The 26,295-nt window shown below is 41.0% G+C and overlaps 1 protein-coding gene across 1 annotated transcript in view; it reads left to right on the top strand.

Annotated features, from left to right (window-relative positions):
* UBE2Q2 (ubiquitin conjugating enzyme E2 Q2) overlaps window positions 1-26,295 on the top strand; it is a 114,111-nt gene that overhangs the window by 53,297 nt on the left and 34,519 nt on the right. Inside the window, exons 6-7 of the mRNA XM_030187412.1 lie at window positions 20,786-20,870; window positions 24,110-24,170. Coding sequence (XP_030043272.1) covers window positions 20,786-20,870; window positions 24,110-24,170 — 146 coding nt within the window. The remainder of the gene's footprint in view (window positions 1-20,785; window positions 20,871-24,109; window positions 24,171-26,295) is intronic.

Raw genomic sequence — 26,295 nt, 5'->3', positions numbered from 1 at the left:
TTTGCTTACTGTAAAAAACTTTAGATTTGGCAGCTACTGCATCCATTTGCAGTTTAAGACCAGTAGAACCTGTAGTGGACCTGCTGGAGTAGCTTGTCCTGTGTGATTTTAGAGACTGGAACCTGTAGAATTTCTGGAACAGTGTCTGGAGTTGGCTGAATGTTGAGACCTGCTTTTCTCATGCAGGGGCTGCGTGTGCATCTGTGCCTTTCATTTCTACTTCAGTTTCATACATCTCTCTGACTTTCTTAGGCATATGTAGTCTTTTGGACTTTGAAGCCTTTTCACTAGCAAAGTTGGCTTGTGCTGTGTCCCCTGTGTCAGTCCGCTCAATTACTGCTTTGACTCAAATACTTCAGAATCAGCCATGGTTGCACACATTTTTTGTGTGTTTTCTTCTTTAGAACACCTTTGTAGAGTGAACCTTGGCTTTGTGCCAGAATGTTGCCTTATACCAAACAGCAAGAATATGGGGGGGGGGGGGGGGGGTGAGCTCAAACAGATTTTTGCTTGAGACTGAAGAAAGCTGGAAGTCCCTTATATGGCAATTTTGTTTCCCTTTTATATCTTGCAAGCAGTGGGGGTGAAGGGCACAGCTTCTTGCACTGTGCAAAGCAGTGCTTCAGCTAATTGTTTAAGCATCCCTGCACTGAAACTATGGCTCCAGGATGTCCACAGAACTTTTCCTTGCTACAATGGCCCGGAACAATTCACATTCACTGAGAAACTTTCTTGAAAATACTGCTTAGAACCTTCTGACTTTATTAGCTGGTTTCAGAGTCAATTCTATTCATTCTCAACTGTTGCATGTACTTATGGAAAGTAGCACTCACAGTCCAGATTTTCCCCACAAACTGACACTGCGAGTACTTTAAGCAATGCAGTTCACTTTAGCAAACTTTTATTTGCTGTGCTAGAGATAGAGTTGAGATTTAGGACTTTCACACTACACAGTTATTCTTAAGAATTATTTAATTTTCACTTGAGGTCACACATTAGAAGCTTTTAAACAATGCACTTGTAACTCTGCTCTTTCTTTCACATTGAGGAATGCTTATAATTACTCTGTATGCCCATCTATACTAAAATCTTTGTCGGTAGAGTCCACTGAGTAACCAGGATTCTTCCCCTGAGATTTGTAAAGTCCAAGATTTTTCACTTTTATGGTTCTAGGCAAAGCATAGTGTAGCTTAAACTGCCAGCTTAAACCATCCATATTATTTATTTATTTATTACATTTATATCCAGCATTAGCCCGAGTAGAACTCAGGTTCAGTGTGGCTTACATAACAATTAGAAAAACATGAATATGTCCAGTATAGTCTCAGTTCTTAAGCAAATCTTCTTTATTATAGTACTCAGAATAAACAAAGAAAATCACAGCCACTCCAGAGGAAAGGAGTTGGGCGGAACCTCTACCCAGCTGAAAGGAAGAGTTGACCAGGCTGAGAGGAAAAGCTGTAACACTCAAAGGAGAATTAGGAGGAATAACTCAGGGGAAATAAAAGGGGGAATGACTTGGGAAGATGGTAAAAAATCTTGATGGAAATACAGTAAATTAAGAAGGGATCGGCCCTGGAACAGCTGCTGATCACAAAAACATGCTGTTAGGACTGGGTTCTCTGACATAGGCTGCAGAGTGGGATGGCTGGCCCTAGCTCAGAGCTAACATCCAATAGGGAAAGTTCCACAAGGAGTCAATCATGGGATACTGCAAACTATAGGGGGGGGGGGGGGGAGTGCTATCTACGCACAACAATACAGTTGAATACAGATAATACTCATTAAATATGCATCACAATATACCTTGCCTCCATGAACATGGGGGCAGAACAATATAGTTGTACAAGCCATTCAACTGGACTATTTTCATCAGCCTGGAGACTTGCTACTAGTTATCCCACTTGAAAGGTACTGCCTCTGATGCTTCAGATCCTAACAACTATTGCCCTATTTCACAGCTTCCATTTATCTCAAAGCTTACTGAAAAAAAAAATTGTAGCTATGCAACTTCCTCCTTTTTAGACAAAAAAAATAAACTGTCTTCATCTCTGTCAAACTGGGGTTTTTAAAATCATTTTTCAGCTGAACGTACTACAATAGCTCTCGCAAGTTTTGATTACCACACCCTTGATGGTGATAGGGAGGTTCTTCTCATTTCTGTTGATTTCAGGGCAGTGTTAGATCTGGTTGATTGCGATATCCTTCTCCATCTCAAGGAGATAGGAATGACAGCCACTCCTTTCCTTCGGTTTCAATCTTACCTTCAAGGTAGAACATTTAAGGTATTCTGGTCTGATGCTTACTTGTCCCCATTCCACTTTGTGTGGAGTCTCACAGGGTTCTGTATTAGGGCCCATTCTCTTTATTTTTCTCACCGCTAGCTCTTTTCCTTCAAACCCTGAATATCGCTTTCTTATTTATGCAGATGATGTACAATTTTTGTTTCCCCTTCATACCACTGATTCAGCTATGATCTGATATTTCACATAAATTAATCCTTATTGCCGATATTGGCTCTCTTCACACTGTTTGAAATTGAATCCCTCCAAAACCACTTCTGTTTTTTTTTTCTTCTCTTAATGGGGCTCCTCATGGCTTTCCTCTGTTTATTCCACCTTTGGGGTGCCCATACCTATCAAAGATGAAATTAAAATCTTTGGAGTCATTATTGATGGCCATCTTAACCTTTGTGCTCTGCCAAATATGTCTTGCAAGATCTTTACTCTGCCTCCTCATTCAGTCTCTTGTAACTTTAATGCCTTGGTTATTGCAATTCCCTTCATGGCCCACCATAGCACCAACTACACAGATTACAGCTGTTTAAATTAATATATGGTGCAATAAAAGTCTACAGCATCTCCCCTGTTCTTCAGGAAGAGCACTGGCTACCTATACAGTACCGGATTGCCCTTTAAGATTATTGGAATTACCTTCCTGCATTCCGGTCTCCCCCTTTCTTATTCAAACACCCCATACCTTATTTTCCAATATGTAATTTATGCGCCTCCCAACAATACTTCCTTGTGGTACCCTCCTTCCTTAAGTACGCGTACACTTTTACAAGAACCATCGCATTCTTGGTTATTTTACCTACTTTATGGAACAGCATCCCTCTTCACTTACAATCTGAACTCTCATTCCTAGGATTTAAAGCTATCTTCCAAAGCTTATTTTTTCTCTACAGCATTTGCCCCTGATCCTAGGTGACAACAATGTTGTTGTTACCTCTTCTATGCCCCTTTGCCACCCTTTGCAGCATGTTTACCCTTCTATTGTCTTGACTCTTTTCACTCTCCTCTCCACCTTAAGTATCTTTCCCTAGGTTAATTTTAATTATATTGTATTCCTCTCTTGGATGTTGTTAAATTTCCCATGTTTTCCAACTTGCCCCTCGTTTTCCATTCTTCTGTCTCAACCTCAATATATTTTTTAATTTATAGTTTATTAAATTAAACTTGATGTACCGTTGAAGTTCACAAGAAATCACAGCAGTGTACAATTAAAAACAAGAAAAAGAAAAGAACTCCAATTCATGATAGAAAATCACAGTCATATTTAAACTTTCTCCTATTTGCTGATCTTTTTAACATCAACAGGTATCCAAATCATCAAGCCCTCTAACCTTCATGGAGAGCAGTACCAAAGGCAGCTACATAATACACCTTCAAAAGATGCTTACAATGTGGAAGGGACTGCATTGCCCTCAAAGATTGTGGGAGTGTATTCCACAATACAGGGACCACTCAAGAAAATGCTCTTTCTAGTCACAACCAAATGAGTTTTACTTTAAAGAAGGAACTTCAAATTGCAAAGCACCCCTGGAACACAAAACGTGTCCAGGAACATAGGGTATTAATAATGCAGAAAAGGAGGAAGGAACCTGTTCATTGAAAATTTGATGTGTAATTTATAAACTGCTTAGATATATTTGTAGTATGTTAAATAAAATTTAATTATGAACTTTCTGGAGTGGTAGCAAGAGGTGGATGCTGTATAAAGCTGGATTTCCCAACATGTACTGATCACTCCGTAGCCAGCTGGGTTTTCAGGACCTCCTGAGTTGTGTTAGCAGTGAGCTGCAAGGCCAGCCCTGTTATACCTTTCTGTATCTTTTGGTACTTTATGAAGCTGGCTTCCCACTACCAAATGTTAGCATGGGCGTCAAATATCTGCACTGACAAATTTTTAATTTTCATGATGAATTTCATCAAACGCCACCATAGGCACTGTTGAGCCATTGCTGCCATCCACATACCTAAAACTTTCTCTCCTCCAACCTTCGGATCTAAGGATCCCTACTCTTGTGATTATATTGATTCATAGGTAGTAGAATTGAGTAGGCTACTGGGGCCATGAACCTATTAATATTTTGTCCAACGCAGCATGGATACATGGCCCTAGATTGGTTTGTTTGGCCCCTCTAAAATTGGTGTCCCATTGCCACTGCATTGATTGACTGCAGTGAGCATTCATGGAGACTGTTCATCCACACGTTCATAAGCCCTGCCTCTCCACAAGGAATCCTGGAGGAGGTGGGGCAGTCTGACTTAACCTCATGCATGTTCACTACAGGAGTTTACATAGCTGGAGTGTAGTTCCTGGCGTCTGGGGTGCATCATACAGGAGGGAAGGGTTCCAAAATCTGTGGTAAAATTGGATGTATCCAGGCCTCTGCTTCTTCCCCCCCCCCCCCCCAGATATTGACAGCTTAGGAACAGGTTTGGTAGGACTCTGTAAACCCAGGCCTGCTTGTGACAACTTGTGATGTCATCACTACATTAATTTCTTGTATTTAGTAACATTTGAAGGCAGATTATTGCCATCACAGAGAATTATGAAAAGGACTCAAATTTTTAAACAAAAAATATGTGCTGTGTTACCATCTGTGGTAAATTTGAGTGTGTTTATTTACAGAAATATGATAGCAAATATTTAGCCTGGCAGCTTCTTCCTCTTCCTGTTTTTGGGTTTTCACCATAATCGGAACCAGCTTTTTTATCAGGCTGTGGTTACATAAGTCTTCATTTGCAACTACCTGGGGTACTTTCACTTATTTTATGTTGCCAGCCTCCTCGCACCCCCTCTATAACTTATTTAGTCTGGTTTCTTGGCCAGAGTCCTCGAACTTGGTACATGTATTATACCCTGTGTCTGGCTAGTAGATATTTCTCTTGAGCAGTGGTTGAGACTAGAGAGTTGCACGGGGACAGAAATCTTACCCATCCCCGCCCGTCCCTGCTGGAATTTTACCCGTCCCCACCCGTCCCCGCTGGAATTTTACCCGTCCCCACCCGTCCCCGCTGGAATCTTACCCGTCCCCGCCCGTCCCCGCTGGAATTTTACCTGTCCCCACCCGTCCCCGCTGGAATCTTACCCGTCCCCACCCATCCCCGCAAGAATTTAACCCATCCCCGTAAGAATTTAATGGTACATAAAAGAAAATTCCAGTCAGCTCCCTCAGTCTGTCTCTGGATTTGAGCCACAGCACTGTAGGCAAGGAAGGAACGGAAGTTGGAACACTCTGGTGCGCACATGTAAGACTTGTCTCTGATTCACTTGCACTGTGTGCTGAGAGGTCGCCACATGCATGTGCCAGTAGGTCAGGTGACATCTGATTCTCGTGCCTGTGTCAGAACTGAGGTCTGTGCACCAGCCTGGTAGCAAAGAGGATTAATAGTAACATAGTAAGTGACAGCAAATAGACCTGAACGGTCCATCCACTCTGCCAATAGTCACACTCATGATCAATTTATCATTAAATCAACAAGTGTGATATTATATACTTGATTATGGTCTTTCTTTCGTGTTTCTGGAACAAAGACCACAGAAGTCTATCTGGCCCTATCCTTATGTTCCAACTACTGGAGTTGCCGTTGAAGCCCACTCCAGTCTATTTGTCTTCTCATTTGTGGGACACAGACCGTAAAAGTCTGTCCAGCACTGTCCTCATGTTCCAGCCACTGAAGTTGCTGTCTAAGCCCTTTCCAGCCCATCCTAAACCAGATTGCCATGTATGAGACACAGACCATACAAGTCTGCCAGGTATCAGCCCTAGTTCATCACAGCCAGAGTCGCCATCTAAGCGTCACTTGACACATCCATACACATGCAGCCATTTAAGGTTAGGTTTTATATAAATTCCATTTTTCTAATTAGAGATCCTCTGTGTTCATCCCACGCCTTTTTTGAATTCCGTCATCATTTGTGACTCTACCACCTCCTTAATGGAAGACTTTCCACAGTTGTGCTGTTAAAGCAAGGAAGAAGAAGAGGAGGAGGAGAAGACAGCACTCAAAGAAATTGGTATTCGGTAGATGAGAGGCTGGTGCAGGTGCAGCTTACACTTCTACGAGAAGACCGCAGAACTGCTTCCATCCCCACGGGAACCCCGCAGGAACTGCCCCCGTCCCCGCGGGAATCCCGCAGAGCTGCTTCCATCCCCACGGGAATCCCGCAGGAACTGCCTCCGTCTCCACGGGGATCCCGCGGGTTCCGCGGGATTCCCGCAAACCCCGTTCCCGTGCAGCTCTCTAGTTGAGACTCCCTTCTCTTGAGGCCTGTAAATGTTGTCTCTGCAGCAGCAGAATCTACTCTGGCTGTTTGGGGATAAGAAACCGGACCAGAATTGATCCCAGGTCCTCCACAAGGCAGTATACAGAATTTATTAGAGACACTGAGCCACCCTAGAGAAAAATATTCTTAAATAAAAATCTGGGGGAGGGTCACGTGACGCCATGCACGCGAGTGGTCGCTAAAAGATCAGCTCCGTGCTCCTTCTAGACAACCCCGGTTTGGAATCCCGCAAACCTAAGCCAAATTATTACAGCAAAGATCGAGATATCATCTTAACGATATACCTACTTTAGTTGGTGATTAAAAGTGATGATGGCGGCCAAATCGCTTCGACGGGACAAGGAAAAGAGCAAACTCGGAGAAGACAAGATGGCGGCCCCGGCAAGTCCGTCGAATATAACAGTTAGCTCCGCATGGACAGCGGAAATAGTGGGAGAAGTCACCACAGCACTGGAAGTCATCTTAGACAAGAAACTACAGGGGCTGGAAACCAAACTCGAGGGACTCCAAACGCACATGACTCAACTAAGTCAGGAAGTGGCTAGTTTTCAACAGCGCACGGGGGCCCTCGAAGATCAGGTCACTGCGGTGGAACGCCAGTATTCCAAGCTCCTGAAAACGATTGAAACTCAAGCGGAGAAGCTTGAAGATCTCGAAAATCGTTCGAGAAGAAACAACCTTCGTTTTGTAGGTTTACCGGAGGAATTGGGAGACAAAGAGCTACGAGGATTTTTGGAGACGTGGCTTACAAAAGAACTCCGATTGCCTACAGATATGGGCCCACTGGTCATAGAACGGGCCCATCGGGTAGGCCCGGTGAGACAGAATAATAACAGACCAAGGGTGGTTATCTGCAGAATATTAAATTTTCATCACAAAACTGTCATCATGCAGAAACTGCGAGCGGGAACCAGCTTGAACTACAACAACTATAAAATCCTATGTTTCCAAGATTATTCTATGGCGGTGGCCGCCCAAAGAAAGAATTTCTCACCAATTTGCTCCCAGCTGGTACAGCATAAAATCAAGTTTGCTTTATTGTATCCTGCCAAATTAAAGATATTTTATCAGTCCAATACGCACACGTGTAACACGCTACAGGAAGCTCAGGAATATGTTAAGAGCATTTTAACAGCTAGGGATGAATGAATAGCGCGGAAGAAGCAATTAAACTGACATGAGAGATTGAAATTTGTATACTAAAGACACAGCAAACATGGTGACAAAGGTCTGGCACCAATCATAAACACAAGTGGATTATAATACTAACCAAGAACCTAGGACTACAATGAAAACTGGAAAAGTTTGAAAGCTGCGAAATCGATAATGACAATAATTGACAGGAGACGCCGCGAAAAGACCTTCTTATGTCGGAGGAGGAATCAGCCCTGATCTGCAGGTGGTGTCTCTGAGGCTGGTGAACGCGCAGCAAGCTATAATATCCAGGTTTAAGAGTAAAATGTTTAAGTACACTAAAGTTCTGTTTGTTAGAAGAATTTAATGATAAGACAATAAGGAGATTTCGGGTTAAAGTAATCTCATGTTGAATAGACATTATACTGTCATTAGGACAAAACACAACTACTTGGACTTGATACAACTGACTAGGGTGCTATAAAATAGTGAGGAAGAAGCAATCAAACTGACATGAGAGTTTGAAACCTGTATACCAAAGACACAGCAAACATGGTGACAAAGTTCTGGCACCAACCATAAACACAAGTGGATTATAATAATAGCTAAGAACCTAGGATTACAATGAGAACTGGAAAAGTTTGAAAGATGCGAAATTGATAATGACAATATTTGACAGGAGACGCCGCGAAAGGACCTTCTTATATCGGATGAGGAATCTGCCCTGATTTGCAGGAGGTGTCTCTGAGGCTGGCGAACGCGCAGCAAACTATAATATCCAGGTTAAAGAGTAAAATGTTTAAATACACTAAAGCTCTGTTTGTTAGAAGAATTTAATGATAAGACAATAAGGAGATTACGGGTTAAAGTAATCTCATGTTGAATAGACATTATACTGTCACTAGGACAAAGCACAACTGCTTGGACTTGACACAGCTGACTAGGGTGCTGTAACCCTGGCGGGGTATGTCAAAAATGTGAATTGACGATGAAAATTATGAGGGGCAGATATATGTAAAAAGTATATGATCTTGTTACTGGGATACTGATACTAGAATATAAAAGATATTACGGGAGATTGAAAGGCATGAGAAGATAAAATGCACTACGGGGGAGACTAGAAGGAGGGGGTTAACACGTGACAAGTCCAATAGGGACTGGGAACTCAAAAGGGGTACAGGGAGGGGAAGAGGAAGGTAGACTTCAGGGAGGGGATAAGAATGGGAAGGGAGGGAGAGTGAGCAAAGCACAAGTAGATAGAGATAATACTGGGAAAGAGGGGGGGGAGGGGAAGAGAGTAACCCATTATAAAGCCAAAATCCAAACACAAATGATAGAAAGAAAATGGCATCATAGAAGGGGTGGCTGGAGGCTGGGCCGGCGACTCCTAGAAGTAAAGTGTTATCAAAAGACGGTACAATGGATACAAAAAGGTAACAGATTAAGGTAGTATCTTGGAATGTAGGAGGCATACATTCCCCAATCAAAAGGTCAAAAATCTTGAGGCATCTGCAACGCATAGGGGCAGATATCGCGATGCTCCAAGAAACACATTTGTCCAACACTGAGCATGCCAAGCTAGCTAAATGGTGGGTAGCTGATTGTGTGGCATCTGCGGCCGCGGGAAAGAAAGGAGGAGTGGCAATACTCATACGAAAGGGGTTAGCAACTAAAGTGCATAAAATAATTACAGACCCAGAGGGTAGATATGTTATGAGTATAGTTACGATAAATGGAAAAAACATGCTCCTAGGAAGTATTTATGCTCCTAATGTACTAGACCAAAAATTCTATAAGAAGGTTCTCAAACAGATCACACGGTTGGAATCGCTACCCACAATGTTGGGGGGCGATTTCAATATGACATGGGATCCAATCCTAGATAGGTCACACCCCCCAACTAAAATAAGAAAAATAGATACCAGAGGACTACCAGATTTTTGTACAACGCTTGACTTAATTGACGTCTGGCGGACATTGCACCCACTTGACAAAGAATACACACACCAATCCAGAGCACACGGAACTTCATCTAGAATAGATTACTTATTAGCATCCCGCAATTTATTAACAGATATCATGGCGGCCTATATAGACCCTTGTGTAATATCGGACCATTCGGTGATAGGAATGAAATGGAACGAAGGAGGGAAAGATGAGAAGATACGCAACTGGACGTTTCCCGCATACTTGATAAGAGAAGCAAAATTTAGGGAATATTTGCTCGCAAAATGGGCAGACTATAAACACTTTAATGAAGGCTCAGTGAATGAAACGACTAATTTTTGGGAAGCGGCAAAGGCAGTATTGAGGGGCGAAATTATAAGTTATGTTGCACAATACAAAAGAGCAAGAGATAGAGAAATAGTGAGGCTTGAAAAACAACTGCACCAATTGAATAGGCAATACGGCATGAATCCCGGTAACAAGATAAGACAGGAAATATTGGCCCTACAAACAACTCTGAATTCACTCCTGCACGAGAGAGAAATAAAATCTCAGGCCTATTACAGATTCCAATTATATAGGCATGGGAACAAAGGGGGCAAATATCTAGCTCGCCTTATAGCACCTAGGTATGCACCTAGGAACATAACAGCTATGAAAACTACGGAGGGGAAACTCATACACACCAATCATGAGATCAGGCTAGCTTTCCAAACATACTATCAGCAACTTTATAAGGCTTCAGACCAGGAGGGATTATCAGGGGAATTATATCTAGAGGGCCTACAAATTCCGAAGCTGCAATGCAATGACCAGAATCGCCTGAATGCTAGGATTAGCGAGGAAGAGGTGGCCTGGGCCATTACTCAGAGTAAAACAGGCAAAGCCCCAGGCCCGGATGGATACAAAGCGGAATTTTATAAGCTGATGGGAGACTCGGTGATTCCTACCTTGGCTAGGGTATTTAATGAATGGATAGAAAAAGGTAGGATGCCTGAGCATTTAAATTTAGCCCGAATAGTGGTGTTTCCCAAGCCTAAAAGAGATGAAAAATTAGTTACATCTTACAGACCTATCTCCCTACTCAATCAGGAAGCAAAGCTATTTGCCAAAATACTGGCAAACAGACTAGGCAAGGTACTACCTGAGCTCATACATCCAGCACAGGTAGGATTCGTACAAGGTAGATCAGTTACGAAAAACATGAGGAACATTCTGGCGGCCTTGGAAAGATTGGGTCACTCCAAAGAACAAGCTTTAATGATAAGCTTTGATGCAGAAAAAGCATTCGATAGAGTGGAGTGGCCCTTTCTGTACTCGGTGCTAGAGAAATATGGATTCAATGGCAACTTTATGCAGGCAATCAGAGCATTGTATTATTTGCCGAGAGCACAAGTACTGATAAACGGTAATGTATCAGGAGAAATACAGATTAGTAGAGGAACAAGACAGGGGTGCCCTCTGTCACCCCTGCTATTTGCGCTCCAATTGGACCCTCTCATTAGGGACATATATGATTGTAAAGCGGTACCTGGGGTGCAATTTAGGAAGCAGGAGTTCAAACTGGCTGCATTTGCAGACGACTTGTTAATGATAGTTACAAAACCGAAGACGACACTAGACAATCTTTTAGAGATTTTCCATGAATATGGAGACTACTCGGGCTTTAAATTGAACATGGACAAGTCGGAAGCCCTTGCGATTAATGTGGACATCCAAGGCTTGTGGCTGGACGGATTCCCTTTGAAACAGACACATAACTTCTTTACATATTTGGGAATATTGCTACCGGCCAAGCCGAGAGAGATATATCAATTAAATGTAGCAAAACTGTTAGAGCAGACAACCCAACAATTAGACTCCTGGACCACTTTGACGCTGTCTTTGTCGGGGAGGATAAGTCTTATAAAAATGGTCATTTTGCCAAGATGGCTCTATGCACTACAGATCTTGCCCATAGCATTGCTACAGAAAGATATAAAACACCTATATAGACTAATGTTTAGGTTTAGCTGGGCTAAGAAAAGAGCTAGGATGCAGCAGAAATATATGTTGGGAGGATGGAAACAGGGGGGCTTGGGAATTCCCAACATTAAACTTTATAATATGGCCTGCCTCCTACGGCATGTGAGGGATAGGATTTACCAAACTCAAGAACATACACCCCTTGAGATGGAAAACGCGCTCTTTAGTCCTTATCGTTATATTACACTATTGCACTTGCGGAACACAGAGATTCCACATATACATAGAAACAATGTTCTACTTAAACCAATAAGAGAAGCATGGAGATTTTTGGGGACATTACTAGGAGGGGACCCGAATACAACTGAACTTATCAATATTAAAGGAAATCCGACCTTTGTACCTGGGATAGAAAATAAAACTTTTGACAGATGGGAACAACTAGGGATAATAGCTCTGGCAGATGCTTTAGATGTAACTGGCGAAATTAAGTCACTGACACAGTTGATAGGTCAAACTGAACAGGGCTGGGGGGACAAATATGCTTACTGCCAACTGAAGCATTACATACAATCACTCAGTAAAGAAATATTGAATAACAAACTGGGTAATAGGATACAGACTTTCTTTGAAGAGATCTCTGAACAAGCCCCCTCCATATCACAAATACATCAGAAAGTATGGAGTCTAGTCCCGGGGAAAGAACTGACTCAGATCCGGCAGAAATGGGAGAAAGATATGGGAAGGGCATTAGACTCTTGGGATATGATGAAGCAGATTAAAGATATTCCACACATAATAGGAGGAGCTGATTATAGAGAGTGTGCGTATAGAATAATGCACAGAGCATACTTTACCCAAATACAACTGTTTAAATCGGGGGGAATTGAAACAGCTATGTGTTTGAAATGTAATAATTCTGAGAACTCATTGTATCATGCACTGTGGGATTGTGTGCCAATACAACGCTATTGGAGGCAAATAACTACTTACCTTACAGGAGTGGTGGGTAGTAGAAGAGACATGAATCCATTACAGCTAGTGTTAGATATGAAGGAGCCACAAAGGAGATTGAATGCTGATAAAACACTGTTGTGTCAAAAACTCTATCTGGTAGCAAGAAAATGTATCATGCAACATTGGACTGTAGCCAACCCGCCGACTTTCTGGCACTGGCGCAATAAAGTACATCAACTGTTGGTTTGGGAGGCAAAGGAGGCCAAAGGACATTGTAAAAGGAAAATTCGATTCTTTAAAATATGGGGATGTTATTTGGATAAGATGACACAGAAAGGACGAAGTCTTGTTGTTAATACTTTATAAATATATACTATAAGCTGGCAATGGAAGGTTTTGGCATATAGGAGTTACTGGGAGGGCGGACGGGAGGGGGAGGGGGGATGAGGATGGGGTGGAACTCAATTGTTTGTAATCTGTGAAAATAAATGTTTGTTAATATGCAGTTATATTTAAAATAAAAATTGTTGAAACATAAAATAAAAATCTGGGGTTGCTATACTATAGGCTGCTGAAGAAACCTGGTTGTGTTTCTTTATTGCTTGAGGAGGGGGGAGAGTTAGCCCAGAGTAACACTACTACTAAATTAAGATATGATGTTTTAGTTTATCCCCAGTTATTGGTAACTAGATATCACTGCATAAAATGGGACATGTATTAAAATAGCACAAGTTGGAAGTAGGGACACCTGTTGGTAAAGGCTTTGCTTAATAGTTTCTTGGGATCACGAGGCAAAAGGCTGTATGTTTATATGGACACTCTTATGTAAGGTCAGCTTTATTAAATTGTTTCTAAACTGTGAACTATAACAACCTTCATATTGCAAGCGCTCAGACCTTTTGAGACAAGTTGATGCTGGCTTATGGGGGGGAAGATTCCCCCCCCCCTTTTTGTAACAGTTTCTCATGTGGGGGGGGAGGCTCTTTTAGTATTAGGGCTGGAATTTGTTATGATCTAATGGAATGGGGGGAGGGGAACTGTTTGTAGGCGAATATATCCAATCTGTTGTACTGTTCTCTTGGGTGAAAATTCCTGGGTATATATGACGATTGTGATTAATAAGCCTGATGTATTTTCAATAAAACAGTTGCAACATAAAATAGCACAAGTTAGTAAAATAACACAGTTTATAGGTAACCCATGTTGATAACTATGTCCCTTACTTTTTGATCATGTTTTTTTTTTTTTTTTTTTTTTGCAATTACTGTGGTAAAAAGTGATTATGGCCACACCCTTTTACCCTTAACTTGTCCAATTTTTCAGTACTCTTAACGATGCAGTATTTCTGCTTTTATGTATCAGTGTGATGGCCTATATGGGCTTCCAATGAGGATCAGCACAGCACATCTAGATTTACCAGCAAGGCTGAGTAGGCAGAGATTTTGAACATTAATTGGGAGGGAGAGAAAGTAGGACTTGGGGGGGGGGGGGGGATTGTAATCATTTTGCTGGTTTTAACTATTGGGCGAATTAAATTTTCGTAGTGCTGCTGGGACTAGAAGATTTGGGGGTGGGGAGGATTTCTACTTCATTTTTGGTTGCATCCCAGCCTATATATTCTTTTTCACAATCTAATTTGTGGATGGGATCTACTTATTTAGAGATACATAGAGGCATATTTTCAAAGCACTTAGCCTTCCAAAGTTCCATAGGTTTCTATGGAACTTTGGAAGGCTAAGTGCTTTGAAAATATGCCTAATAGGTTTCTACTTAGCTGCAGCAGTCGGCGGACATTTTGAACACCAGCTGCTGCATCTTAATTCCATAGCAGCCTCCTCAGACCAGTCCAGAATTTGTGGGTTGTGTCTGTTAACCAAGGGATAGAGACAGAGAAACAAAGTAGTCCTGTGTGATTTGCCTTATGAGGGCACCACAAAGGCACAGATTAGTATTTCTGTGTTTCCAGCAGATGGTGACAGTACATCCTGTGGGTTCTGGGCTGTATTGGGCTAATTGGCTCCTGAACCAATACTGACTGGTTAAGTTGAGCCAAACTTCCTATCGGCATATAGGAGAAAACTGAATGAGAGAGAAATCATTTTTAGGTCGCATTTGTATGTGTCCAAGTCACTATTTTCCTTTCAATCCCTCTTTCCTTGGGAGGAATTGTTGGGGTTGAGGTGCTTCAATCTGGTTAAGAATTTATCTGAGGCTGGCTCATGGACCAGTTAAGTAACTGGAGCCCAGTTGAGTGAGAACATAAATATTGCCATACTGGGTCAGACCAAAGGACCATCATGTTTCCAACAGTGGCTAATCCTGGTCCAAGTATTTGTCAAGATCCCAAGTAAGTGTCCAAATCTCAAAACTTAATATAACTATGCCACGTCTGTAGTTTCTTCCAATTCAATCTTTAAATATTTAATTTGTAAAGGGCCATCAGAGGTGGTCTTCCTTAAGAGACGAGTCTCTCAACTGTGTAGGAAGTAGGTGACGCACCTAGTTCGTGTTTAATCCGTAATGAATTTTTTTGAAACCTTTTTAAACCTTGTCACTTTTTGTAACATTTTAAACGGAGCTTTTTAGGGTTTTTTTGCTTTTTACATTTTTCAATCCATACTTATCTTTTCTGTTTTAATCAGGGATCTTTATACCCTTGTCTTCACATATGAGTCGGGGGTTGATGTGCTGACACGTGTTTCGCCTATGCTGTTTCAAGGCAACCCCTACAAATGCAAGATATTCATTTATTAAATCCAATCTAAAATTTATTTGAAATTATGTCAAAGTTTTAATCCCTCCAATGTCCACATACCTTAAATCTTTTAATGTGGACCTGACGTTCTACTGTGCATATGAAAATAACCGCGGTGGTTTTTTTTGAATGTTCTTTAAAAAAGAAACCCAGTCATGTGATGTAATCAAACTACCAATCCTGGTTCTCGGTCACACTAGCATCATCCATTCTGTTTCTTTATTTAACCCCTGTGGTTCCACTGAGTTCAATTTATATATCCAGTGTTCTTTATAATTCAATCTCTGCTCTAAATTATCACCTGCCCACCCACTCGATACTGTATCAATAATTCTCCATTTTATATCCATTGTAGAATGTCCACATTCCCACCAGTGTTTTACCATTGGAGTTTCTTCAGATCTAGTAGTTATTTTTGATTTATGTTCTGTTAATCTGACTTTTATTTCTCTCAAGCTACGTCCAACGTATACTTTGTTACATAGGCTTATTATTATGTAAACTATGTTGTTTGTTAAGCATGTGGTGCCTTCTCTAGCATCGATCTTTATTTTTGTTTGAGGATCTATCTAATATTCTTCTTGTATATTGTGTTGGCACCATTGACAAGAGTTACATGGGCCGTATTTTGCCCCTTCCAGATGATGAGGTCTACTACTTTTATACTTCAAAAGTTCACCAATATTTGGCCCTCTTTTATATGCCACCATCAGATGATCTCGAAAACAGTCTTGTAGTTGTAAAATGTGCCAATGTTTATAAATCGATTGAGTAATTTGACGAGATATCTCTGAATATGGAAATACACACACCAACCGATCATCTTCTTGTTTACGTTGATATTGTAACAGAAATGTTCTTTGTGCATACCTTGCTCTTCTGTATGCTCTTTTTATTACATTAAATGGGTAACCTCGTACAAATCTCTTAGTCAATTCTTTGGCTTGATATTTAAATTCTTCGGCTTGATATTTAAATTCTTCATCTGTGTGACAGATGCGATGTAATCTCAAGGACTGACTAACAGGTAAACTAGCCTTAAGATCATGAGGATGGAAACTATGAAATTGTAAATAATTATTCTGATCAACCTCCTTTCTATATGAAGTTGTTGCAGATTTATTGTTCAGTTTAAATATCTTGATATCTAGAAGATTAATCACTCGAGTATGGTAATGTGCTTCAAATTTCAAGTTTGTGTCTATCTAGTATAACAATATTATGAATTTCAAAGTTTCCTCTGACTCATGCCATACAAAAAAGATGTCATTTAAATATCTCTTCCAAATAGAAATGTATTGAAAATAATCTGCCTTGTAGTCTTCCTCAAATTTAACCATGTACAAAGGAGCAACAGGTGGTGCTAATGTTGCTCCCATGGCCACTCCACGGATCTGTAAGTAATACTTCCCTTCAAACCAGAAGTATTTGTTTTATTACTAAATTTGTTGTCATGTCCATCAGTACTTCAGTGGAATTTCTGGCAGGTTGTTCTCTTTGATTCAGTGCATTATAAATAATATATCCAAAGCTGCTTGTTGTGGAATGTTCGTGTAAAGTGATGATACATCTAATGTAACCAGAATGGCATGTTCAGGAACTACAGAAATGCCTTCTAATATCTGAAATACATGAGTGGTATCTTGAACATAGGATCTTATTTGATAAACTCTTGGTGACAAAAATGTATCCAATAAAATAGATGGAGGCTCCAATATAGTGTTTTTAGTAGACTCTCTTCTATTTATGGAGTGTTCTATCTTTGCCCTCTTTGCTTCTGACTTTTTTGGATTTGTGCATTAATTCCCTCCTCCTCCTTTTTATTCCACATTAGCATTGGGTACCTCAGTTCCGTCTCCAGTATTTTTGTCTAACTGATTTTCTGTTGTGTTTTGTGGTAATGAGCCCTTGGACCACAGTCATAGGCCTGACTGCAGCAGACAGATCACCTCCAAGGCTCATGAAGAGAAGCAAAAGCAGGGAACTAGTACAGCCAGAACCCTGGAGCTTGACAAAGCAGGAACCAGGAAAAAAGCTTGTTGCAAAGGCCCTGTAAACAAGGCTGAGCTTCCTTAAGAGCTCTCAGCCCTGATGACGCCCAGGCATTTCCCTCCCTGATGTCCTGCTGCTAGCCCTGATCTGGTGAGCACTGGTGCACACACCCCAGGAGGAAGGGCATGTGCGGGTGCAAGAGGACACTGCCACTGGATTCTGCTGGGGTCAGGGCAAAGTCACAGTAAGACCATGACAGTTTCTTTCCTCATTGATAGAATTTTGTCAACGATCATCTTTTAGGCAGGTGGTTGATCTTCATAGTCTGAGGATAGTTATCCTTCTGTCAAATGTGGTATGTTGTAGAGATACTTCAGAAAAGTGGATCAAACTCATGTTTATTCCTTGCCTTTTTCAGAAGCATTTCACTTAATGCTAGCAGCAGTATATCCTGGTAGAAGTTTGACATTCCCACCCATGTTCAGGACTACTTTGCTACATCCTTCAGGTTCTGAACTGGTCTGATGTTAAGAAAAGAAAATGTATATCTTGCTGCTAATTTTCTTTCTTTTAGTCCCACCAGTCCAATCCAGAATCCATCCTAGCTTAGCTTTTTCTTTTCACCCAGTGATACGTTTCCTGGTTTTCTGCTAGGCTCAATTTTCAGTTAACAGGTTAACCTTCCAAAATCCTTTAACAGTATATCTTGGGTTACTATATTAAGGATGTCAACTCAACTGAAAGGGATGCCACATTGACTTATCAGTCAAAATACTGATCATCTGTGCCTGCTTGGTGCCGTTATGGGATGAATCACATAGAACCACTTGTTTCTCTGTCTTCATCTTCTGGTCAACAGACACAATGCATAGGTTCTGGACTGGTCTGGTGGGACTAAAGGAAAGAACATTAGCAGGTAAGATATAACTTTTCAATATTCTAACCATTTACATAAGTGACCTTATATAAAATACCAGCAGAAAGGTTTGTGCTATGATTTGATGGTGCGTATTTCAGCAGTGGGCATGCGCATAGGTGGAGTTGGGCAAAGTGTGGACAGGGCACAGAGGTAAGAGTGTAAATTATAAAATTCTATAATTTTATGCACATTCTAGTACACAGGTGTGGTTATTTATACCAGCTGTAGGGCTGGTGTAAGTGCTTTTGCCTTAAATAAAAGTGCATTTTCTGCCACGACCTAGTATTTTATAAAGAAAAGTAGATGCCTACTGTTCTTCACAGAATAGGTTTGAAATAAGTGCAATAACCAGAGCCTTTTAGAAGATGCCCTGTTATAGAATTACCTTCTGTCCATCTAGTGTCAGTATTCAGCTGCTGTAGCAATGACCTAAGCATTTTACAATAGGACTGTTTTTTTCAGGTTCAGTACAGCAGATGAATATCGACACCTTATGGATAAAATTTTAGTCCCACTCTGGCCCCACTGTTTTTTCAACCCTAAGTTGTTAAGGTATTATGAGGCCATACTATCTGTATAACTTTTTTGAGGGGGTAAGCAAACATGTGGACAATGGGGAGCCGGTTGATATTGTATATCTGGATTTTCAGAAGGCGTTTGACAAAGTGCCGCACGAAAGACTCCTGAAGAAATTGCAGAGTCATGGAATCGGAGGTAGGGTATTATTATGGATTAAGAACTGGTTGAAAGATAGGAAGCAGAGAGTAGGATTGCGTGGCCAGTATTCTCAGTGGAGGAGGGTAGTTAGTGGGGTCCCGCAGGGGTCTGTGCTGGGTCCGTTGCTTTTTAATGTATTTATAAATGACCTAGAGATGGGAATAACTAGTGAGGTAATTAAATTCGCCGATGACACAAAATTATTCAGGGTCGTCAAGTCGCAGGAGGAATGTGAACGATTACAGGAGGACCTTGCGAGACTGGGAGAATGGGCGTGCAAGTGGCAGATGAAGTTCAATGTTGACAAGTGCAAAGTGATGCATGTGGGTAAGAGGAACCCGAATTATAGCTACGTCTTGCAAGGTTCCGCGTTAGGAGTTACGGATCAAGAAAGGGATCTGGGTGTCGTCGTCGATGATACGCTGAAACCTTCTGCTCAGTGTGCTGCTGCGGCTAGGAAAGCGAATAGAATGTTGGGTGTTATTAAGAAGGGTATGGAGTCCAGGTGTGCGGATGTTATAATGCCGTTGTATCGCTCCATGGTGCGACCGCACCTGGAGTATTGTGTTCAGTACTGGTCTCCGTATCTCAAAAAAGATATAGTAGAATTGGAAAAGGTACAGCGAAGGGCGACGAAAATGATAGTGGGGATGGGACGACTTTCCTATGAAGAGAGGCTGAGAAGGCTAGGGCTTTTCAGCTTGGAGAAGAGACGGCTGAGGGGAGATATGATAGAAGTGTATAAAATAATGAGTGGAATGGATCGGGTGGATGTGAAGCGACTGTTCACGCTATCCAAAAATACTAGGACTAGAGGGCATGAGTTGAAGCTACAGTGTGGTAAATTTAAAACGAATCGGAGAAAATTTTTCTTCACCCAACGTGTAATTAGACTCTGGAATTCATTGCCGGAGAACGTGGTACGGGCGGTTAGCTTGACGGAGTTTAAAAAGGGGTTAGATAGATTCCTAAAGGACAAGTCCATAGACCGCTATTAAATGGACTGGAAAAATTCCTCATTTTTAGGTACAACTTGTCTGGAATGTTTTTACGTTTGGGGAGCGTGCCAGGTGCCCTTGACCTGGATTGGCCACTGTCGGTGACAGGATGCTGGGCTAGATGGACCTTTGGTCTTTCCCAGTATGGCACTACTTATGTACTTATGTACTTATGTACTTATGAAAGTCTGTGGATTGCAGGTTTGAGGTCACTGGCTGTCAGTGATCGTATAAATCCTTTTGAATATTGACCCACTACACACTTCTTGCTTTAAGGATATCTTGTATGAACAGATGTTAATCACCCGTGCGTACAGGGCATTTGATAAATGTGTTGCTTTAATTTCCACTGATTTTGTTTTGGCAATGTCTGTCTTAGCCTGAATACCATGTCTACACTTTGTGCATGCGTGCCATCTCCAAGATTTGGCATAATGAGGGTAATTCTATAACAGTGTTCTTATTTTTAGGTCCCAAGAAGGCACCTTTTTGGAGCTACCTACTTTTCATTATAGAATAATAGCATAAGAGGTCAAATATGCACATATTTTAGACTTGAGCACTTATATCAGTATTGTCAGGTGTAAATGCTTGTGCCTAGATTGTAAAATACTATAGTCTATGCACATAACTAACTGGGCCTTGCCTGTGTTAATATCCACCTGCAAAGTATGCATCATTGAATATTTGTGTGTATGTACAGAATAGCACAAAGCCAGAAACTGTTTATTTGCGTGCAGCTATGTTCATATACATGTATAAACAACTATATGGTTCCCAGAAGCCCATTGAGGGGCAGGCTTCATCTGCTATTTTGTGTTTCAGGGTGCAGTCTCTGGGTCGGTTCAGGCCTCCGACCGTCTTATGAAAGAGCTCAGGGACATCTACAGGTCACAGAGTTATAAAACCGGTAAGAGGCTTGTATGTTGTCAGCACTGTTGACTGTAGCTGGCTGTAATGGAAAAATATCTTGCATTTTGTAGGATGCCCTCCTTGAATCGAATCAAATCAGAATACTTCAGAGCTACACCTGCAGTCGAAGAGCTTAGTTCCAAAAGCTGTCTACTGAATAAACGTTTTAATTTTCAAGAATTCTAGTCAACATAATTAAAAAAAACTTTTAACTGAATATTATTGAATAAAGGCCTTTTGGTGCCAATTTCACAGTTCCTGTGGCTATCTATGAAAGCAGTCTGCTTCCCTTATGTTTGTTTTCGAAAAATATGTACTTTAACAGGTTTTGGAAGTAATTCAGTTACCCTGAAGTGGGGGAGGGGGTTACTATTTTGGTGGAAGCTCCCAGCTGACAACATTGTATCCATTGTATAGGTGGATAAACTGCTCACAGGGAGGTATGTGACTGACCCAGTGTCCATGGGGTTTGAATTCTGAATTTTAGTGTTCTTGCTGCTCAGTTCTCTGCTTCCTGTGCTAAGCTTGAATACAGTAAAGAATAGTTCAGTTTCAGTTTTAATTTAAACATTCACATTACATTGAGCTTATCTCACACAAGGACATCTGTTTGGAAAGTAGACTTATTTATTTGTTACATTTGTATCCCACATTTTCCCACCTATTTGCAGGGCTCAGTGTGGCTTACATAGGACCGTAGTGGCGTTCGCCAGTTCCGGAATAACAAATACAGGTGTTATTGTAGTAGAATTGGTTCATGTAAGGTAGGTAAATTAGGGAACTTAGGGAGGAAGAGGGGAGTTGGGGTGTGTCCATTACGATTTTTGGTTTTGTTGTGTTGCAGGTGCTCAGGTTTTTATGTTGGGTCGGTGGAATATGCTTTTCTGAACAGGTTTGTTTTCATTTTTTTCCGGAAATTTAGGTGGTCGTATGTTGTTTTTACTATTTTTGGCAGTGCGTTCCATAGTTGTGTGCTTAAATAGGAAAAGCTGGATGCATATGTTGATTTGCATTTGAGTCCTTTGCTGTTTGGGTAGTAAAGATTTAGGTATGTTCGTGCTGATCTTGTTGCGTTTCTGATAGGTTTATGAGGTCTGTCATGTATCTTGGGGCTTCGCCATAGATAATTTTATGAACCAGGGTGCAGATTTTGAACGCAATACGTTCTTTGATTGGGAGCCAGCGCAGTTTTTCTCGGAGGGGTTTGGCGCTTTCAAAACGTGTTTTTCCAAATATAAGCCTGGCTGCTGTATTTTGAACGGTCTGAAGTTTCTTTATGATTTGTTCTTTGCAGCCCGCATAGATTCCGTTGCTCAGTACCATTGATTGTATCAAGTTGTGGAATATTTCCCTCGGGAAGAATGGTTTCACACGTTTAAGTTTCCACACGGAGTGAAACATTTTCTTTACGGTAGATTTCGTTTGGTTCTCTAGTGAGAGGTTCCGGTCGATTATTACTCCAAAAATTTTCAGGCTGTCTGCAATAGGAAGGGTGCATCCTGGGGTGTTTATGTTAGTGGGTTTGTATGTGTTGTATTGGGATGAGATAATGAGACAGTGTGTTTTTTTTTTTTGTATTGCGTTTTAATTGGAATGTGTTTGCCCATGAGTCCATGGTGTTCAGATTGAGCTTGATTTCATTGGTGATTTCTGCCAGATCGTGTTTGTAGGGGATATATATTGTGATGTCATCAGCATATATGAATGGGTTAAGGCCTTGAGTGGGTAAGGACTTGGCTAGAGGGGTCATCATGAGGTTGAAAAGGATCGGTGATAGTGGAGAGCTTTGCGGTACTCCGCAGTCAGGTTTCCAAGGTGATGATATGTTTGTGTGGATAGGAAGCCTCTTTGACAGAAATGTCATCTAGATGTAAATACACTATTTCATGCTTTTTGGGCATGTCCTATAATACAATACTTCTGAAGATCCATAATAGGCTATTTAGGGAAAGTATTACACTCTTCTATTCTAATTTCACTGGTGAGGATACTTTTGAATCTTTTTGAAGTTTTTGTGCTGCAGGGCAAGGGTGGTCATCCTTGATTAATCAGGAAGGCAGGAATAGTTGATTAAAAAAATCATTATGGGAGTTTGGACAGTTTTGATGTTATCGCAAAGAATTGTGGCTAAGACCTCCATAAAACATTATTTTGTCTGTACAGGAAGTATACTTACAGACTTTGACACCCAGAGTCCGTAGTGGGATTCCTAATTCCCTTTGAGAGGCCTAAGGCATCCTGATGTGGTACTTACTTTGGGGTTTTTTTCTTTCTTTGTTGTGAGTGGAATTTCAGGGGGCTATAAGAACACAGACCACCTGATTTGTTCTTTTTTCTCTCTATGGGTATTGATTGTGTTGTCAGTGGGGAGGAGGCTTCGGGTGGAGGCAGGGAGTTATAATACCATTTCTTGTTTATATTTGTATTGTATTTTGAACCTAGGCAAACAAACGCATTGGGCCTCCATTGTAATAAAATTTGGGTTTTAAAATGCCCAGAAATGCCAAGCATGTGGTTTGAACTGCAGAAGAGAAAGCGGTAGAAATAAGCGCTACTCGCTGACCTCTGCTGACTGGAGGGCAGTGCCTAGGGGGTGGAGAAAAATATATAGACCCCTACAGACAGTGGTGGCCCTCATTCCCCCTCTCCACCACTTCACAGTCATCTTCTGCCAGCAGCTGTCTTAGCCAGGGTAAAAATCTGTATTGAGCTTTATTGAATTCTATATATGAGAGGGCCACCTCCTAACATTTAGGCTGTAGGCATACGCCTAGTTTGCCTATACCAGGGATGCAGGAGTTAATTTATTGAGTTCAGCAAATAGGCCAGGTTTTCAGGATATTCATAATAGATATTCATATGAAAGAGCTGCATACAATGGAAGTTGTATCCATTCAGATCTACTTTGTGCATCTTAATTAGGATTTTCCTGAAAACCTGGCCTGTTGTGGCACTTGATGTATTAACTCCTGCATCCCTGGCCTATGCTTTGATCCTGCCCTGCCTAGGACATACGTTGTGAGCTTGGAAAACATGGTGTGTATTTTATACTTCAGAGGTGTATAAATCACTGCTCTCACTCTTAATATTGTAGTAACCCTAGCTCTAAATGGTCTCATAGCTGCTGATGCCTCCCCTCTGTCCCTCTCGTAACTGAAGTCTTACAGCACTCCATGTAATAAACATTCCCCTCAATGGAAGATGTATTTAATAACATTTTTCTCACTTGCTTTCTAGGAATTTATTGTGTGGAGCTCGTAAATGACAGCCTTTATGAATGGCACGTTAAACTTTTGAAGTAAGTGTGGAGAAATTAGCTTTATGATGTATATCTGAACTGATGAGAGTGGATATAGGATGGGTGGAACAGCCTCAGAGTCAAAGCCCAGAGCTTTTAGGCCAGTTTTTCTTTGACAGATGGGAAATGCTTGACCTGCAAATGCTTAATTGTTTTATAAAGTCCACCAACAGAAGACGAATTAACAATATCGATGTCTCTGGTAACATCCAGTAAATTGCACACAAGCCAGGATTTGAGCCACCAAAAATAATATATGAAAATACTTAATGTCACAGCTCACACCAGTATTAACTCATACATATGAATTGTAGATAGAGTAACCTCAGATATATTCCACTATTAATGCAGACAATAATGCTGCTATGTAGTGGTTTAGCACTTCTTTCATTGGGCCACTCTAAAGGTCTTTTGGGGAGAATTTTTTCATTTTCATTTGCTTCCCATCACCACAGTGCTATAATAGTCACATCAACTTACAAAAATTTATTACTTTAAAAAAAACCATATACTTGGTGAAAAAGCTGTGCACTTATCTCGCCTCGCTAGAAAATGTTACCGCCGGGCGGTTTCAGGGGAAGGCGTGAGATGGACATTGAAAAGTAACATTCTCTAGCGAGGCGAGATAAGTGCACAGCTTTTTCACCAAGTATATGTTTTTTTTTAAGTAATAAATTTTTGTAAGTTGATGTGACTATTATAGCACTGTGGTGTTGGGAAGCAAATGAAAATGAAAAAATTCTCCCCAAAAGACCTTTAGAGTGGCCCAATGAAAGAAGTGCTAAACCACTACATAGCAGCATTATTGTCTGCATTAATAGTGGAATATATCTGAGGTTACTCTATCTGCAATTCATATGTATGAGTTAATACTGGTGTGAGCTGTGACATTAAGTATTTTCATATATTATTTTTGGTGGCTTGAGTCCTGGCTTGTGTGCAATTTAATTAATTGTTTTATAAGACATTTATAAATAATACTTGAATCAATATTCAAAGCACATTGGGTAACCTTGGGGTTTAAATTTCTTGTGCCACTGACTAAATAACTTTAGGTCTGGATGTCAGAGAGCAGAGAGAGGCTTGCTGGGGGTGTGGCCAAATAGTGCTGATATGCAATACTAAACTAGTATTGCATATCATTCTTTAGACTGCCTTTTGAAATTAACCAGCTTCACTATGTGGTTAAGTAAGACCATGTAAATAGCTGGCGTAAAGTTAAAAACTAGTCCAGTTATGTTTTGAACAGAATGTTCAGTAGTATGTCTTAATGGCATAAGTCAGCTGAAAATCTGATTAAAGTTATCTAGTTGAGTTTTATGGGGGTAATTCTATAACTGGGTGTCACAATTTAGCCTAGATGGCAGTGCGCTGAGCCCCAATTCTATAGTGTGTGTAATCTCTGCCCCTTGTCCCTAGGGAGGGGAAACACTTCAGCCCTGTGGGCTGAAAAATGAGAGAGACAATTAGAATTAGTTGTAGGCGTAACCAGTAAAAATCTTTATTGGTATTTCACTAAGCCAAATACAAAATAATTGTTCTCTCTGGAGCAAGTTGTCACACAGAGAAGCCAGACGCAAAAACTGAATAACAAAGTCTGCTCACTAACACCTTTCTTAGCCATCACATATATACCATTTGTAAGTTTCGTTTTCTCCCAAATCATGTGATTTCTCCTAAACTAAAATCTTTTTTTTTTAATCATTTTACTTAATTACATTCACATTTATCATATAAATGTAAGGAAATACAGAAATTAATATAAAAAGGAAAACATTTTCTCTCAATATATCTATATAAATAAAATCCCCCTCAGACATTCTGAATCCCCCTCAGACGTTCTGAAGCTCACCTCTCTCCAACTGTGGCTCCTGACCTAGGCTATTCGGACTCCCGCACTCAGCCACGCCCATCTGCGCCCTAGGCCACGCCCCATCTGGACATAAAAAGCACTCTCAACGTTCCATTGACCACTGACGTCAATGAAGCCAGTTCGTTTGTTCGAAGCTCTGTAGCAGCAGATGTGGGCCCCGCCCTCGCGTCAAACGTAATGACGTTGAGGGCGGAGCACATTCAAGGAGCCAATCAGTAGCCGAAAGCAGGAGAGAGGCCAGGTTCACACTCT

The sequence above is a fragment of the Microcaecilia unicolor genome, chromosome 1, assembly GCF_901765095.1.
Source record: "Microcaecilia unicolor chromosome 1, aMicUni1.1, whole genome shotgun sequence".
Classification (NCBI taxonomy): domain Eukaryota; kingdom Metazoa; phylum Chordata; class Amphibia; order Gymnophiona; family Siphonopidae; genus Microcaecilia; species Microcaecilia unicolor.
The sequence above is the reverse complement of the archived record's forward strand: the minus strand, read 5'-3'. Positions and strand labels throughout refer to the sequence as shown.